The following is a 16066-nucleotide window of genomic DNA, read 5'->3' as shown; positions in this document are numbered from 1 at the left end:
CAACAGAAACAACTGTGATTAAACTTATATGTGAGTCCAAAGTTAAAATGTGATGCATAGCAACCCAAATTAGAGACAGTCACACAGGACACACGCACAGTTTATGTAAGCCAAGTTATTTCCATGCAAAGCAAAGGTGGAGTAAAATTGCTGGGAGAGGCGGCCTTGCTGAAACGCATGGGCAGGAGGATGGGAAGAAATTAGAACAAATATGTAAAACATTACTGTGGTGAAGTGTATTCATTTCCCTAAAAGTCCATACATAGGTTGCAGAGTGTAGTGCATTTGAGGGGTAGGTTGTAGGGGCTTGCACCCATTAAAGGCAAGGATGAAAACTTAGTCAAACTCAATTTTAAGATTTACTCATAAAAGGACTTTAGGGAAGAGTCCTTTCAACAGAGCCCTTCTTTAGAGATTATTTTATACCTAAATGAAGATTATTTAGTGATTGTTTTTAAAACAAAACCAAATACAAGCTTTTATTTGAAACTTTTAAAACATTCAGGTGAAATCATGCCATTATAGCAACATGGTAACGTTTTTCTTTTCTTTTTTTAAACAGTTGAGCCAGATTGATGGATTATTTTAATTACTACTGAATTTTATCCAAGAAGCAAAGTAAACGGCCATTTAAATAAACACAGTAGTCCTGAAGAAGAATGTGGGAGAATAAAATAAAATCACTTAAAAAAAAAAAAAAAGAGGACTCAATGAAGGCAATGATAATATGTCAGTATAACAAAAGTGCCTTCTCTTGAGAGAATCCATATTTGTTGAGGAGACATAGTATGGAAATATGCATATAAAAAATATTAAATAATTTATATCAATACAGTTACTCAATTATATAAACTAATGAAAACATCCAGAATCTCAAATATTCTAGTAGTCCTGAATAATGATTTAACATGAATTGAGTAGTAAATTACATTGTGCAAGAACTTAAAAAAAAAAGTCCTCAGGGCACTATATAGGGCCAGATGATCATATTAAACATGGATTTAAGAGTTCTTCTTTTGGGAATATCATCCTGAAATATAGTAAATTTAAATAAATCTTAAACGCAATAACGTTAAAAATTAAATTTTTGGGCTGACCCCGTGGCTCACTAGGGAGAGTGTGGCGCTGGGACCGCGGCTGAGTGCGGTGAGGACGACGCCAAGCCAAGGGTTGCAATCCCCTTACAGGTCACAAAAAAACGACAAAAAAAAAAAAAAAAAATTAAATTAAATTTTTTCTAAAGCATTAAAAAGGGGCATAAAAGCAAGAAGCCTATAAAATTCAACTTGAGTTTCCACACAAGAAGCCAGAGAGTCAGTGGAACTAGGCCAAACTAAAATGTTGATTGAATATCACAAACCTGAAATGAGTTCTAATATAACTCTTTCAAGATCTGTAAAAACCAGTTCTCTCTGTACTAGATCAGGATTGAGATTTGCATCATTATTTAAAATTAGCCCTTTAATAACATGCTGTTGTGATGATTAGTAATTTCATCCAGGAGGTTTTAATTTTTGCATTCTTGCCTCTAGTTCCCACTCTCCCTGCACTGAAAGTTTTTACAAAAGTCTGTTAGACATCAGCCCTAAAGACATTCGTTACACTTCACCACAGTAAGGGGTGCAAGGGAGGGATGAGGGGTGTGGTGGGGGGAGTTAGCTTCAGTTAAGAACTATTAGACAGTATCACTTTTGCAGGTGGATCCTACAAAAATAATGAGCTCTCTACAGAAGTCACTGTTGCTTTACATAAAAAGTGATACTGCCATGTCAGTGCTTAAAAAATAATGAGATGACAATGTTATGCTAACAAATGGACAAAACGGTAGGGTGGGTTTCTAAACAAGCATAGCAGCAATACCAGGGTTAACAGGGATGTCAAAAGAAAGTGAATGCTTAGATGAATAATCATCGCTTTTTACTGCTAATTAGCTCACAAATTAGATATATTTGTAATTTAACTGGCCAAGCTGCTTTAATGTATATATTAATGATTAATAAGGATAATATAGAAACATAAATATTATAGTGGTTAGTAATGGTAACTAGCTTGCATCTTAATTCATGCTACTCTTTATTGTAGCCAGCTTTCAAACAAACTCAATTTTATTTAAGATCTTACTTTTTTCTGATGTCATATCGATCTGAAAGAAAACATACATAAATTGAATAGTTACAAATAGCATCTTGGCTCATAGCCTCTGATGTGCACAATAAGTTCTTATTCATAATTATACACATGGGGGTAACACCAATAGCTTGAAGGTCAGAGTAATTTGCTACAGTTTTTCCTGAGAGTCGCATCCTAACTTTGAAAAAAAAATTGTTTCTAGACACTACAGGTGGAAAGTCCTTTCTAACTTGTTATTCCTGGGAAGATATGACCCAGGGTGCATTTGATGTTAGAAATACATATTCATTAGGGAAAAGGTCAGAAAAAGGGTAAAGTAAGTATTAGTCAATAAGTGTCAATTTAGTGGAGAAAAAAGAGAAGGACAAACAGCATGCCAGAGTGATACATTCTATAGAAGTAGTTTCATTATCATTAATAACAAGCCAGCATTCCAAATCCTGAAAAGAAAACAAACTGGATCTATTGCCCTGAATAGTTCCTGAAAATATTCAACAGAAAAATCTTACACCTAATAAAAAAATTCATTTGTGAACATAATAAAGTTGGTTTCATAGTATTACTGCTCTTTCAAGAAGGTGTGGCAGTATTTTTTTTAACAGCTGTGGTGATAGAGTCACCGACTACTGGAAGGAAATTGAGTCTGAGACAAAGAGGGACTGTACAACTGCAGGAAGGAATGACCTCAGTATCTGACTATAGACAGCAGGGCAGTAAGTCTATAGTCACCCCTCTCACTCTGCTCCACTGCCAAGACATCAGAAAAAAAGTGAATTTGGGGGCATCCTCTGAACTGATAGAGTCTTACGTTGTAAACTGGTGATTTTTTTGATGTTTTTTTCTTCATATTTTTGCATTTCAAATTCATCAGAGTAACATTTAAAAAGGTAAAACTACTATATTTGAAAATATTTACATGTAATTAATAATTGCATTTGTCTACCTTAAAAATAGGAATTGATATATTAATAGGTAGATATAAGGAGTTTTCCAATGATTTCTTTCATTTTTATTATAATACTTGGGCATTTTCAGATCTTTATAAGAGAGGTGAACATATTTGCTTTAAATACTGAAGCAGGTATAATTCAAATGGCTGTTTATTCAAAGTAACCTCTCTAAGACTTGGTTTCTTCATCTATGATGTAATAGTACACACCTCAGGGTGGCTTAAAGAGATTAGTATTGATAAGATATGTGGAACACTTAGCAAAGATCTTACTTGATGACAAATGCTCATTATTAGTATAGTTCTGCATTATAAGGTTATTATAGTCTAATGAAGGAACTATATGCTCTAATGTCTTTTGATCTCAGTGATCCTCATCTTCTTTGGTCCTAGGACCTCTTCATACTCCCCCAAATAGTGAGTAGCCCAAAGAAGTTTTGCTTATGTGTGATATGTATAAATAAGTACCTGTACTACAAATTAAACTGAGAAAATGTCAGAACCCAAGAATACACAATCACACATTCTGTTAATTGTCAGAATGATGATGTCATCACATGCAATATAGCCTCTGGAAAACTTCTCTTGTGAGGATATGAGAGTTAAAATAGCAAATAATGTCTTAGTACTATTATAAAAAGAGTTTTGACCTCCAGGTATCTTCACTCTAACTTTTGAGAACCACTGAGATAATGGTTTAGCCATCAGTCGTTGGTAGAGAAATGTATATTGTTACATAGAGACAGGGCAACAGTTTACAAGGAAACTTTATTATTCTCTGAAGTCAGTCCACAGATGAGAAAACAGAGGCTTAGAGAGTTTAAGTAAAATTGTGCCTTTTAATTACTAAGAACAACCGCCTACCCTTTCTAAGAACACACGTTAACCATGTGGTCTTATTGATGGTTCTAGCAATGACACAGCCATGAAAAAGTGACACTTTCATAAAATTACCTCTTCCTCCTGTTCTTGATCTGACTCTGATTCCTTGCCGCCCCAAGATGCCATGAAAGAGGGAAAAAAGAGAGAAGGAAGAGTAGAGAGTATTTAGAAGAAAAGAGTAATTGTCCTGCCAACAAACATCAACAGGCAAACACACAGTCAGCATACTCTTATTTTTCTTACTAACAGTTTACAGAAGACAGGCAGAACAATTAAAGAGTGCTGATTTAAATACAAAAGTCTGTAGATCTGAGAGACAGAAGAACCAAAATTATAAATATACTAATTTCAGATGCTAGATCACTATCAATCTCAAAGTTTGACATTTAGTGAATTTGATAGCATTTGTCTATTAAAATGATAATGATTATATCACAGGCATTACAGATACTGGTTGAAAATGTAAGAAGCTACAAATAAGTAAAAATATTTTCAATGTGCAGGCAATATTTAGGAATTTTATTATAATAAAGAGTTACCAAATTCTACAGTATATCTTAAATGTACAATGTTTGGTATTTTTTCTTTCGGTTTTGAGTAACTAAATAGAAAATTGTCCTGGGCCATTACAACATTAATTACTGTATCTGATATGTCTTGATTTAGAAATAAAATATAATAATAAATTAAATGCCTTTTTCATAGCACATTGAAAGCTTATTGAAATCAGAAAAAGCTCCCTCATCTGTATATATCATGCGGGTGGCTTGCCTACAGCAGTACATATTTCTTTATGGTTCTTATTCAACAATCTGCCTCTAGTGATTCACTATTGATCGGCACTACAAACCCCATTCTGCACCACTGGAGTACAATTAGATTCTGCTCATTTGGGTTGGTATATGTATTGCAATATTCCAATTCTTGACATTACATGTATATTTACGTTTATAGGTAATATTTCATTTTTTGTCATCTAATAAGAATTTACAATGTCAAACATGTTGATATGAGCTTTTCTCTATGTGACTGATCTCTATTTACAAGAATAACTAATTAAGCAAAATATACAATTTGACAATGTGGTAGGGAAAAAGAAGTATAGGAAATTCTTTGTTTTGTGTTTTGTGGAGTCCAGATTCAGGATTTTAAACACATCCCTGCTTCTCCTCCAGCTCTCAGCTCACCTCCCTCCCCAGCCTGTAGTACACACATTGACAATATGCTGCAACCACCTGAAGATTGTCATGTGGGAGCTTCTTATCAAAGAAGGACGTTGGTTAAAAAAAGACTTAAAAATAATAAAAAAGAAGTTATCAACAACATATAATTAATTCAGCTGTCTTCTTGAATTAATCAAAGTACTCAAGAAATTATATAGCGAGGAGAGGTTTGAAAAGAAAGTAATGCCTATAGGTAGACTTTGGGTCAGGAATTAATAATTTTTTTCCTTTTCAACAAGTTTCAAATCTACTGCTTGTAACATGGGGATATTTTTTATACTAATCATGTTAAAGTAGTTAAAAAAATTCATTTAATACTCCTAAAATATGATAGGTTATAAGATGAATCGGTAAATATTTTAGCAAAAAAGATAAAATACCATGAGGTTGCTCTGAATTTAATAATATATAATCTGCTTGTGAATTAGTAGTAAGCGGAAGCTAATGAATTCTAATATTTGGGTAGGTCAAATGCACAAATATGGTCTCAGGAGAGCAAATAAAATCAATAATGAAGACAAAGCCAATTATTTTATTTTTAAAAATTAGTTCAAAGAATTAAAGCTTAAACCCAATTTTCTCTCTTCTACATCCAATAAGTGTTAATAGAATTTTTTCATCACAGTGCATTTAATGTGAAAAAAGGTGGAACTACCTTTTCCTTACTTAAATGGAAAATCATAAATTTGACAGGGAACCAAAATGGTTGTTCTGTGTGCTTGCATTCAGTGTCTTTGTTTTTATCATTTTAAGGGATTTGAAAATCAGTTCTTACACTGCCTGAATTGCACGACAGCAGATTTGACAATACCTTTGTATAAATCGGCAGGGTGATGTTTAAGTTGCAAATAGCTTGATGCACCAGGCCTCTTGTAGATTTTGGCTCCTTCATAAATGATAGTCGTCCGCAAGGTTCCTGAGTGGTATCTCGTACCTTGAACAAGAAAGACACATATGCTACACCCATATTTGATGTGTACTATTTATTTTGCTTAGGTGATACTTGAAAAGGGAGAATAAAATTCATTTGTTAATGCTAAGTAAGAATTCAGGGGTCTTCCTTTTTCTCTTTTCCTATCACCATTTAGAATGACTTTTTAAAAATCATCTAGCTTTTTTAAGCTTTATTAAAGTATGATTGACACATAAAAATAGTACATATTTAAGGTATACAATGTGATGGTTTGATGATGTATACATTGTGAAGTGATTACTACAATCAAACTAACTAACACATCCGTCACCTCACATAATTATCCCCTCCTTTTCTCACTTAAGATCTCTCAGCAAATTTCAAGTATACAATCCAATATGAACTATAGTTACCATGCTGTACATTAGATCTCCAGAACTTATTCAGCTTTTAAAAAAATTGTGGTAAAATGTACATAACATAACATTTACTATTTTTAAGTGTGCAATTCAGTAGCATTAAGCACGTGCACAGAGTTGTTAATCATTACCGCTATCCAGAACTTTTCAAAATCCCAAACAGAAACTGTATTCATTAAACAATAACTCACCATTTCTCTCTTCCCCCAGCCCCTGATACCTCTACTCTTTCTGTTTCAATGGCTTTGCCTATTCTAGGTACTTCATATAAGTGGAGTCATACAATATTTGTCCTTTTGTGTCTGGCTTATTTCACTAACATAATGTTTTCATCTATATTGCAGCATGTATCAGAATTTCATTCCTTTTTGATAGTGGTAAAATAAACATAACATAAAATTTATCATATTAACCAGTTTTAGGTGTACAGTTCAGTGGCATTAAGTACATTCACACTGTTGTATAACCACCACATCAATTATCCTCAGAACTTGTTCATCTTACCAAACTGGAACTATATCCATTAAACGATAATTTTCCATTGCCCCTTCCTCCTGCCCCTGGCGACTGCCCCTCTATTTTCTGTCTTTATGAATTTGATTGCCCTAGGTACTTCGTACAAGTGGGACCATACAATATTTGTCCTTTTCTGTCTGGCTTATTTCATTTATAATATGTCTTCAAGGTTCATTCATATTGTACGATGTCTCAGAATTCCATTCTTTTTTAAGGCCAAGTAATATTACATTGTATTTATATACCACATTTTGTTTATCTACTCATCTGTCAATGGACACGTAGGTTGTTTCCATCTATTGGCTTTTGTGCATAATGCTTGTAAAAACACTGGTATGCAAGTATCTGAGTCCCTGCTTTCAATTCTTTTGGGTATATTTCTAGAAGTGGAATTGCTGGATCATATGCAAATTCTATATTTAACTTTTTGAGGAAATACCATACTGTTTTTAACAGGAACTGTGTTATTTTGCACTCTCACCAGCAACGCATCAGGGTCCCAATCTGTCCACATCCTTGCCAGTGTTTGTTTATTTTCTGTTTTTTTAATAATAGCCATCCTAATGGGTATGAAATGATATGTCATTTTGGTTTTGATTTGCATTTCCTTAAGCTGTTGAGTGTCTTTTTATGTGCTTATTGTCCATTTGTATATCTTCTTTGGAGCATTGTCTATTAAAATCCTTTGCCATTTTTGTATTGAGTTGTTTGTAGAATGACTCAAGTACATCAATGATATCAAATATTAGCTTAATCACGCAGCTGTCTATGGTAAATGGATCGATTACCCCTCAGCAGTTACTGCTTAATGTGGTGATCTATAAGAAACTATCATTAATCACACAAAAATAATTGAACCAGAAAGGGTACAATGGGGGACTCAGTAGAAGTCTTGGGAAAACTTAATAAAAGATGCTTGAAAAATCATAATAAAAGAAGTCATTGCTGATGAACAATTTGGGAATTAGTAGCTTGAGGTAAGACCAGAAAAAAAACTTACGGAGACCAGCCTATACTATATCTGTGAGGACTGAGCATTAGGACCTCTAAATTAGTGAAATAAAGTATGAGAAACAGGAAAGAAAACGAGAGGCTGGAAAATAGAACAGAGCAGAATTATTATTTCCCTGAATCTTGTTCACAAGTTTGTGTCCTCTTTAGAACTGAAATCTTGAATGAAACTTGTGTACATCACTGTCATATCCCTAATTTGGATTAATGTTCCTAAACAGAGACAACAAATTCATGTTACATTGAAGTGTCTATGCAGTGTTTGTTGAATGAATTTATGAAAGTATATCAAGTCTATAATTCTCTCTGGGATGACTTCTTATTAGCTTACATGATATCCTGGGTCTTTTGAGAGATTTTATTACAAAAAGTTGTCCCATGACTCTTTTGGTCTCCACACTTGTGAAATTTACAAATATTTTTAAAATCTAAGCATAAATATTTAAAAGTAGTAACAGTAAAACAAAACAACAACAGCAACAAAACAGACTTCCCTTCAAATTTGGAAAAGAGTGGCCAGTGTTTCTAATTAATAAATTGGCTATTATTTGTCCTTGTTCTCATCCTTAAACATAGTCTGTAACTAAAAATTAAGGTTGACTCTGAACTTCAAAAATAAAAATGATTGGTTTTTCAGGACTGTAAAACTTTACAGATATGGGTTTTTTAAAAAATTTTATTTTATTTTATCAATATACAATGTGATTGATTTTTGTGTCCCTTTACCAAATCCTCCCTCTTCCTTTCCTGTCCCCCCTTCCTCCCATCAACCTCATATCTGTTCGCTTGTCTTAACAACTTCAAGGAATTGTGGTTATTGTGTCTTCTTCCCGCCCCCCCCCCCCGCCATTTGTTTGTGTACTTATTTATTTATTTTTAGCTCCCACAGATAAGTGAGAACATGTGGTATTTCTCTTTCTGTGCCTGACTTGTTTCACGTAATATAATTTTCTTTAAGTCCATCCATGCTGTTGCAAATGGGAGTATTTCATTCTTTTTTATAGCAGAATAGTATTCCTTTGTGTAGCTATACCACAGTTTCCTTATCCACTCGTCTGATGATGGACATTTGGGCTGGTTCCAACTCTTGGCTATTGTAAATAGTGCTACAATGCAGATAGATCTACCATATGACCCAGCTATTCCACTGCTGGGAATATACCCAGAGGAATGGAAATCATCATGGTGAAGGGTTACCTGTACTCCAGTGTTCATTGCAGTACAGATATGGTTTTTAAAAATCACTGGACATGATTGAAAAGCAAATATTTTCTACTAAAAAATTCAAATCTTTCCTTATCTTGAATAAAATGCATTACATAATTCCATGTATACATTACCTTGACAAAGAGAGGAAGTCTGTTTTCTTTGAAGGCAAAAAAACTGAATATATGATGTTGGCCACTCTTGGTTAATGGCACCAGGTTGCCAAAACAATCAACATAGATGGGTTTTCCTTCTAATACCTGGGAGAGAACAGAGAAAAACAGAATAAAATAACACAGAATAAAATAGCTGCAATTATAACTTGTTATTTACACAAAGAAGCACAGCAGTAGTACTACATGGAATTTTAAGTTCTTAAAATATATATAACAACAATCTTTAAATTGCCAACTGACATTTTGTCTTATCTGTGGCAAAGCATGTGCCAGCACTCTCTCTTCTTATTAATAACTCTTTTCTCATTAATAACTGGAATCTCCAGATGAGTGGTGGCATTTAATGTTCTCATTTCTAACACTGTATCATGTTACCTCACAAAACCAATACATATTTAAATCCTAAATTTAAATTTCAGATTGGCTGACTTTTGACATCACAATGAGTCAGATTATTGAACTTCAATATCCAAAGACCTAGAAAGAGTAACAAAGAAAAGCACTATCCTACATCAACATTTACGCAAAAGGATGTACTTCCCAGACTGTTTTCTTTACTATAAAAATAACAAGCTAAAAATATCTAAATTGCTATAGTCACTTACATACTTTGAGATTATCAGTAACTCATAATTTTTCCTCAAATAATCTTTAAAGGAATCCTTTTACCTCTTCACATACACTGAGATCAGTTTGGATAGGTCCAAACTGGCTAAAATTGGCTGATTTTGAATTCTAACCTTGTAACTGATCCAGATGTGGACTGGTCTTTCTTTTTATTATGACTCTGTTCATTAAGTTTTATTTGAAGTATAGTCTGTTAATAAAGGTATAATAACGCAGAATAAATTGTTGTTGTTAATACAGTACCTCCACATCCCTGCTTCTGGCCACCTCAGCAAAGTTTTCTTGTTGTTCAAGGGTCTTATCCACTTTATCATCAGTCATGCAGAAACATCTCAACCTGGCTTCAATGGGGTCATGTGATTTGGCAAACACTACAAATTTGGCCATGTAAGGTACACAGATAATTTCTCTGTACACTTGTGATGCAAAGGTAACAGATTCCTGGATCTGTCGACAATCTATCAGCCAGAACCTACAAAAAGAAGTAAAGTCAGTTATCTAAAGGTTATGGTATATCACTTGCGAAAAAAAAATCAGTTCCTTCAATATTATCAAAGTACTCATCAAATGCTTCTTGGAAAAAGAAGGAAGTGAGAAAGGGAGATAATGAGAGAAAGTCAAAGAAAAGGGAAAGAAAGAGGGGGGATGGGAGAACATTTAGGAGAACAGATGGGAAGGCAGAAGGGAATGAGGGGTAGAAAGGGGTATCAGGATTTTAAGATCAGCTATTAAATATTGTACTTGTATTTTTCTTCCTTGGAAACTCTTCTGTGTATTCAGTCTTCTGAAATACACCTTCAGTGTTTTAGAATCGTCTGGTGGCACAAGCTCATTATCAGACATTGTGACAATAATCTCAGTGTATGAGTTTCTATCTCTCCTAATCCCCCCTCCTATTCTTCATTTCATGTCTGGAAACTTTTTTCAACAAAATCTACTCAGCATTTCCCCATCCCATCATTCTTTTCCAAGGAACTATCCAGTCAACAAGATTAAATAAATCCAACCATTTAAAAAATCTGCTCCAGAACACCCAAGTATGGCTGATTATAATTCATAGAAGAAATTATTGGGTCCATGACTTTATGATTTCCAGCCTCAGCTCAGTTTGTGACATTGCTTGGCAACTTTTTGCTCAGATATCATTTTATTCAGTACAGTAATTTTGCTAAATCTTTATGACACTCCTTGAGCTTCCCCTCTCACCATAGGCCCTAAGAAAGATAACTTCATGGAGAAAGTAGAGGCCACTAGATGGACATTTTTCCAATTTGCTATTTATGCACTTCCAAAAGTTTATTCCACATCCTCTTGCTTTGAAACCTTTCTATATTACTCTCCTTCCCCTGACTCATTTCCCATAATCTTTAAACATTCATGAGATTTCCATATCCTCCTAGCCTCTCTTTCTCTCTTCATAACATAAAAATTATCATTTTTAATCATCTTTAAGTACACAGATCAGCGGCGTTAAGGACACTCACAATGTTGTGCACTCATCGCCACTGTCCATTCCAGCGCTTTTCATCATCCCAAACAGAAATTCTGTACCCGTTAAACGATAACTCCCATTTACCCCCTCACTCCAGCCCCTAGTAACCTCTATTCCACTCTCTGTCTCTATGGATTCGTCTGTTCTTGGTACCTCCTGTAAGTGGAATCATGCAATATTTGTCCTTTTGTGTCTGGCTTATTCCAATTGCTTTCTGGTTTTAAGGTTCAGCATACTTCCTTGCCTGTGGCAGGCACTGGATATGACCCTTCCTCTTTCTACAGACTCAACTATACTTTATTCACTGTTTCTTCAACTGTCTGTGTGTTAAATTATTAGTATGATAACATAATAACTCCTCCCTTTTATTGGGGTATTTTAATTGGTTTGATTTTAGTTATTTATTTTTCACATCTTCCCACAAAACAGTTGAATTTTTTTGTAACTGAAGCTTTCTTTTATATTTTATTTTGTAGTATTTTTATTTATTTTTATTTTCATGTAGTTTTTTTTTTTTGCAATTTTTGATAGACAAGTAGAAATTGTATATATTTATGGTGACCTCTGACTTCTTTATGTATCCTGCAATGCCTTCTATAAACAGTGTTGTCAACCAACATTCCAGCATTATTTGTGAATTACAGACTACATAGGTCATTGTTGCTATCCCACAATACACCTTCTGCATTCTGTCTTTGCATCTTTGCTCATGTCATTCTCTTTTCTACTTTTATCTGCCTATTAGCTTCTGATGTATGTCTCAAAAGTCACCTTTTCTTGGACACCCTCTCTAACTATGAGAACACCCTCCTCTGAATTCTTTTAGTATATCTCATTCAGAACTTGTCATCTTCTGGCATTAGACTGTAAGATGTATGATTGGCAGAATGCACTGAAGCACAGAACTGTAGACTCAATAGTTGAGCCCTCTGGGTGGCGGCGCTATAAACATGTGCCACCACACCCAGCTATTGCTGTGCACTACTACTTAACTGTTCATGCATTTTTATCGGATTTCTCTTTCCCCCACAGGAGTTCAAGTTTTAACCACTCTCAAATTCAGTTTTCTCATGTGTGAAATGGACTTAAGGCCTATTGCCCTACTTAAGTCACAAAGATGTTGTAATATCAAATTAAAGAAATATGAAAATGCTTAGCAACCAATTAAAGACCATATAAATGGGAACTAATATTAATAAATTGAGTCAATATGTGCATAAGAAATAAAACCAGACAGCTTCAGCTTTTTAAAGATGTGCAGTACATAAATGGGTAATATGCAAATGTGTTAGGATGTTTAAGAGCCATTGAAACTATTTAAGCTATTTAAGCAAAACACGGTGGACTTTGTGTTTTTGTTATATTCATCATAGTTCAGGCTATTTTGCTGGCAAAAGGAGATTTATCATTCCCAAAATGATAGGGATTGGAAAATCATCAGTGGCTGCTATAGCCAGAGTCAAAAGCATAGAGCCAAAGCAGTCAGTCACTCATTTTCCTTAGATTTTAACTAGTAGTACTTTGTTACTATATTGTCACTATTACATTTGCTGGCAGGTCAAGTTTAAAATATGACAGTACATGCAGACCATATTTAAAATCAAACAAAAAAATCACTTTAAAAAAGTTAAGAAACAAAATAAAACAACACAAGGGACAGTTTTTTGGGTGGGAGAGGGGGACAATTTCATAGCGGGGTTTTCTGTGCTGCATAACCATACCTGGCAGACACGTTGGTTGTAAAGGAAACACATTCATTGACAAATGTTAATGGCGTAGTTCCTGTAATATCTTCCCACTGAGCAGGAGTGGTTCCACCTGAAATAATATGATTGTTGAAAAAAAATAATTAGGCAAAACTCCAAACTCTGAATTGTAAAATAAAGTCTTTGTGGTTTTGGCTGTGTTCACCAGCATAATCCTATCCTCCCCTCAACATGACACATTGAAAACAAAATGACTAAAAATTACATGCTAAAAAATGACACACTGAAAAAAAATAGCAGACATCACCTCTCAAGGAACTAAATTTAAGGGGAGTTATTTATTTGAATAACTGTTTACTAGGCATTCTATTCTCTGCCTGACATTCTGAATCTTTTGTTGTAATTGCTAGGCTCTGAAGATAATTTTGAATTGCATACAGTTGGCTATTTTAAAAGATTCTTTGACTAACTAAGGAGCTGAATACTTTGTTAAAATAATGAACAATCTAAATATTCTCTGGTTCCTGAACTTTATATTTCATGCAACTATTTTCAAAAAATGAAATTTCCTCTCAACTTACAATTAAAGATTTGCAAAAAAAGAAATACTTGGAAAATATTAAGAGCTCAGTAAATACTGCAGGGTGAATAAACAAATAAATGAATGCCAAAGGATGGCCTCTGTAAATAGAAAGATCACCACAAAGGCTGATGATGACTGTCTTTCATTTCTACTGAGAAATTAAGTTGATATAGATATGGACAAAACAGTCAAACTGGTGTGGGAGGAATATGTGTTTGAGGTGAAGAAAAATCTTGACTCTAAAGTTTCTTAAAGAAATGAATGACTTATTAAAGAAAGGTTATGGAAGTTTATTCTAGTAGGCCTTCAAAATACATATTCTTAGCAGGACTATATAATGTAGAAAAACATAAAAACTCAAACACCTAGGTATTTGTAGAATTAATACATAAATTTAAGTATTAAATTTTAGAATAATTTTAATTAAACTTAAGGAATTGTTTAGTAGAAACCCATCTGAAGACAGGGCTGGAATAAATAGGTGGTGTCTGGGCCCATGAAGTATATTCATTTGATCATAATAAGGGCAGGGTATACCATAGACATTCTTCAGTCTCACCTATCTCACATCCATGCCATTATGTTGCACATTACAAAAGGGTTAATCATATACCCATGGAGCAAAAATTATGGGGAAAAATACCCAGGAATGCTAGGTAATATCCAGAAATGAACAATTGGGAAAGAGATCATAAGTGAAGCATATGATTTCCCCCTTCACTCATTATAGTTCATATATTTTCTTTCTTTCTTTCTTTTTTTTTCTTTTGGTGGGGAGGTTAGCTGGCCAGTATGTGGATCCAAACCCATGACCTTGGTGTTACAAGGCTGGGCTCTAACCAACCGAGCTAATGAGCCAGCCCTGGTACACGTGCTTTTAAATTCTGTCATATTACTAAACTTATAAGATAACCTCAATGGTTTTCTATCATAAGTACAGAAAACATATTAATAAGAAGGGAAAATTAGAGAAAGAGAAAAAATAATGGTAAAAAATTCTGCTAATATGAAGCAGAAATGAAAAAAACAAAGTCTAACAATACCCAAACCACCAGGGATGGTTATTGTTTCTACTAATGACAGTATTAATATTTACTGAGTTCCAACATCATATAATTATTGTTAAGTGAGAAAATTATCAGTTAAATTTTGTAGTCCTCAAACAGGTTATTTGTGTGGATTTTTCTGCCTCTCACCATTTGTGGTGGTATTGCTATGAAGAGCCAACCAATGTTCTGGGGATGTCTTTTAAGATTTTGGTAGTTGTCTGAAAGTTACAACTACCAATTAAAAAGACCAAAAATCGTTAATCATTAAAAGCCTTTAATTTGTTTTTCTAAAGTTAGTTCAATAGATCAGTGATGAAGACATAACCAATTCCTAGACAGAATAGTTTGATTTGAACTACTGGGTATAATTATTCAAAATGCTATTTTTGGCTTTCAAGATGGCGGCGGCTGCAGCGGCTGGCGCGGAGTAGCTGAGGTGGAAAAGGTGGCCACTGAGCCTCAGGCAGCCGGGAAGCTTGTGGACCTTCCTCTGGCCATCTCTTAAGTGAGGACTGCTGCTGCTGGCCGGTCGTGGGGGCTCAACGCCACTTTGCCCCCGGCAGGAGAGGCTGCCTCATTTACAGGCAACAGCTTTGAAGTGTGGAGCAGGAAAAGAACTGATTCTTAGCTGCAAAACCGAGTCTTGAAACAGGGAACACGGCGCCAGGGCTGCTGTGGATGCAGCCAGGATCCCGGAGGCTGGGGCCGCACTGAAGGCGGCCAGCTGCCCTATTCAGGATTCGAGGTTTCAGACCGGCATTAAAGAAGATTCCTGGGAGCGCCCGAGCAGCGCCGCGACTGAACAGCCCGAGGCGGCAGCGCCGAGAACACGGAAGGCAACAAACCAGAGACAGAGCGAGCGCCCGACCTGGCACAGCACTGTGAGTGATCCCTGGCACAGCTCTGTTCGGGGGGTGGATGCCCACGCGGCTCCTGCCTGCACCACCAGGCCACTCACTGCCCCGGTGCTGCCTCCATTTTCCCAGGTGCAGGCAGCTCCGCCCTGCTCGGCCATCACTGAGCCCATTTGCTTGGCCTGGCGCGGGGCTTTCCGGACCCTGCGGACCGGCCTCCTCTCCCACTCCCTCCGCGGTTCTCTGGCGGGGCTGGGGGTGTGGGGCGTCCCGACCAGTTTTGGGAGGGCTAGGAAGTACGGGCGGGCCGACTGTCACTCCACCACACCC

General features: G+C 35.5%; 1 protein-coding gene across 4 annotated transcripts in view; it reads right to left on the bottom strand.

Moving 5' to 3' along the window:
• ANK2 (ankyrin 2) overlaps positions 1-16066 on the bottom strand; it is a 249644-nt gene that overhangs the window by 27620 nt on the left and 205958 nt on the right. For all 4 annotated transcript variants that reach the window (XM_063108814.1, XM_063108813.1, XM_063108815.1 and 1 more), the window contains 6 exons: positions 13266-13362; positions 10296-10524; positions 9384-9509; positions 5996-6118; positions 4034-4066; positions 2122-2143 (listed from right to left, as the gene is read on the bottom strand). In XM_063108814.1, coding sequence (XP_062964884.1) covers positions 2122-2143; positions 4034-4066; positions 5996-6118; positions 9384-9509; positions 10296-10524; positions 13266-13362 — 630 coding nt within the window. The remainder of the gene's footprint in view (positions 1-2121; positions 2144-4033; positions 4067-5995; positions 6119-9383; positions 9510-10295; positions 10525-13265; positions 13363-16066) is intronic.

The sequence above is a fragment of the Cynocephalus volans genome, chromosome 9, assembly GCF_027409185.1.
Source record: "Cynocephalus volans isolate mCynVol1 chromosome 9, mCynVol1.pri, whole genome shotgun sequence".
In the NCBI taxonomy this organism is placed as follows: Eukaryota; Metazoa; Chordata; class Mammalia; order Dermoptera; family Cynocephalidae; genus Cynocephalus; species Cynocephalus volans.
This window is presented reverse-complemented; position numbering and strand designations above follow the sequence as displayed.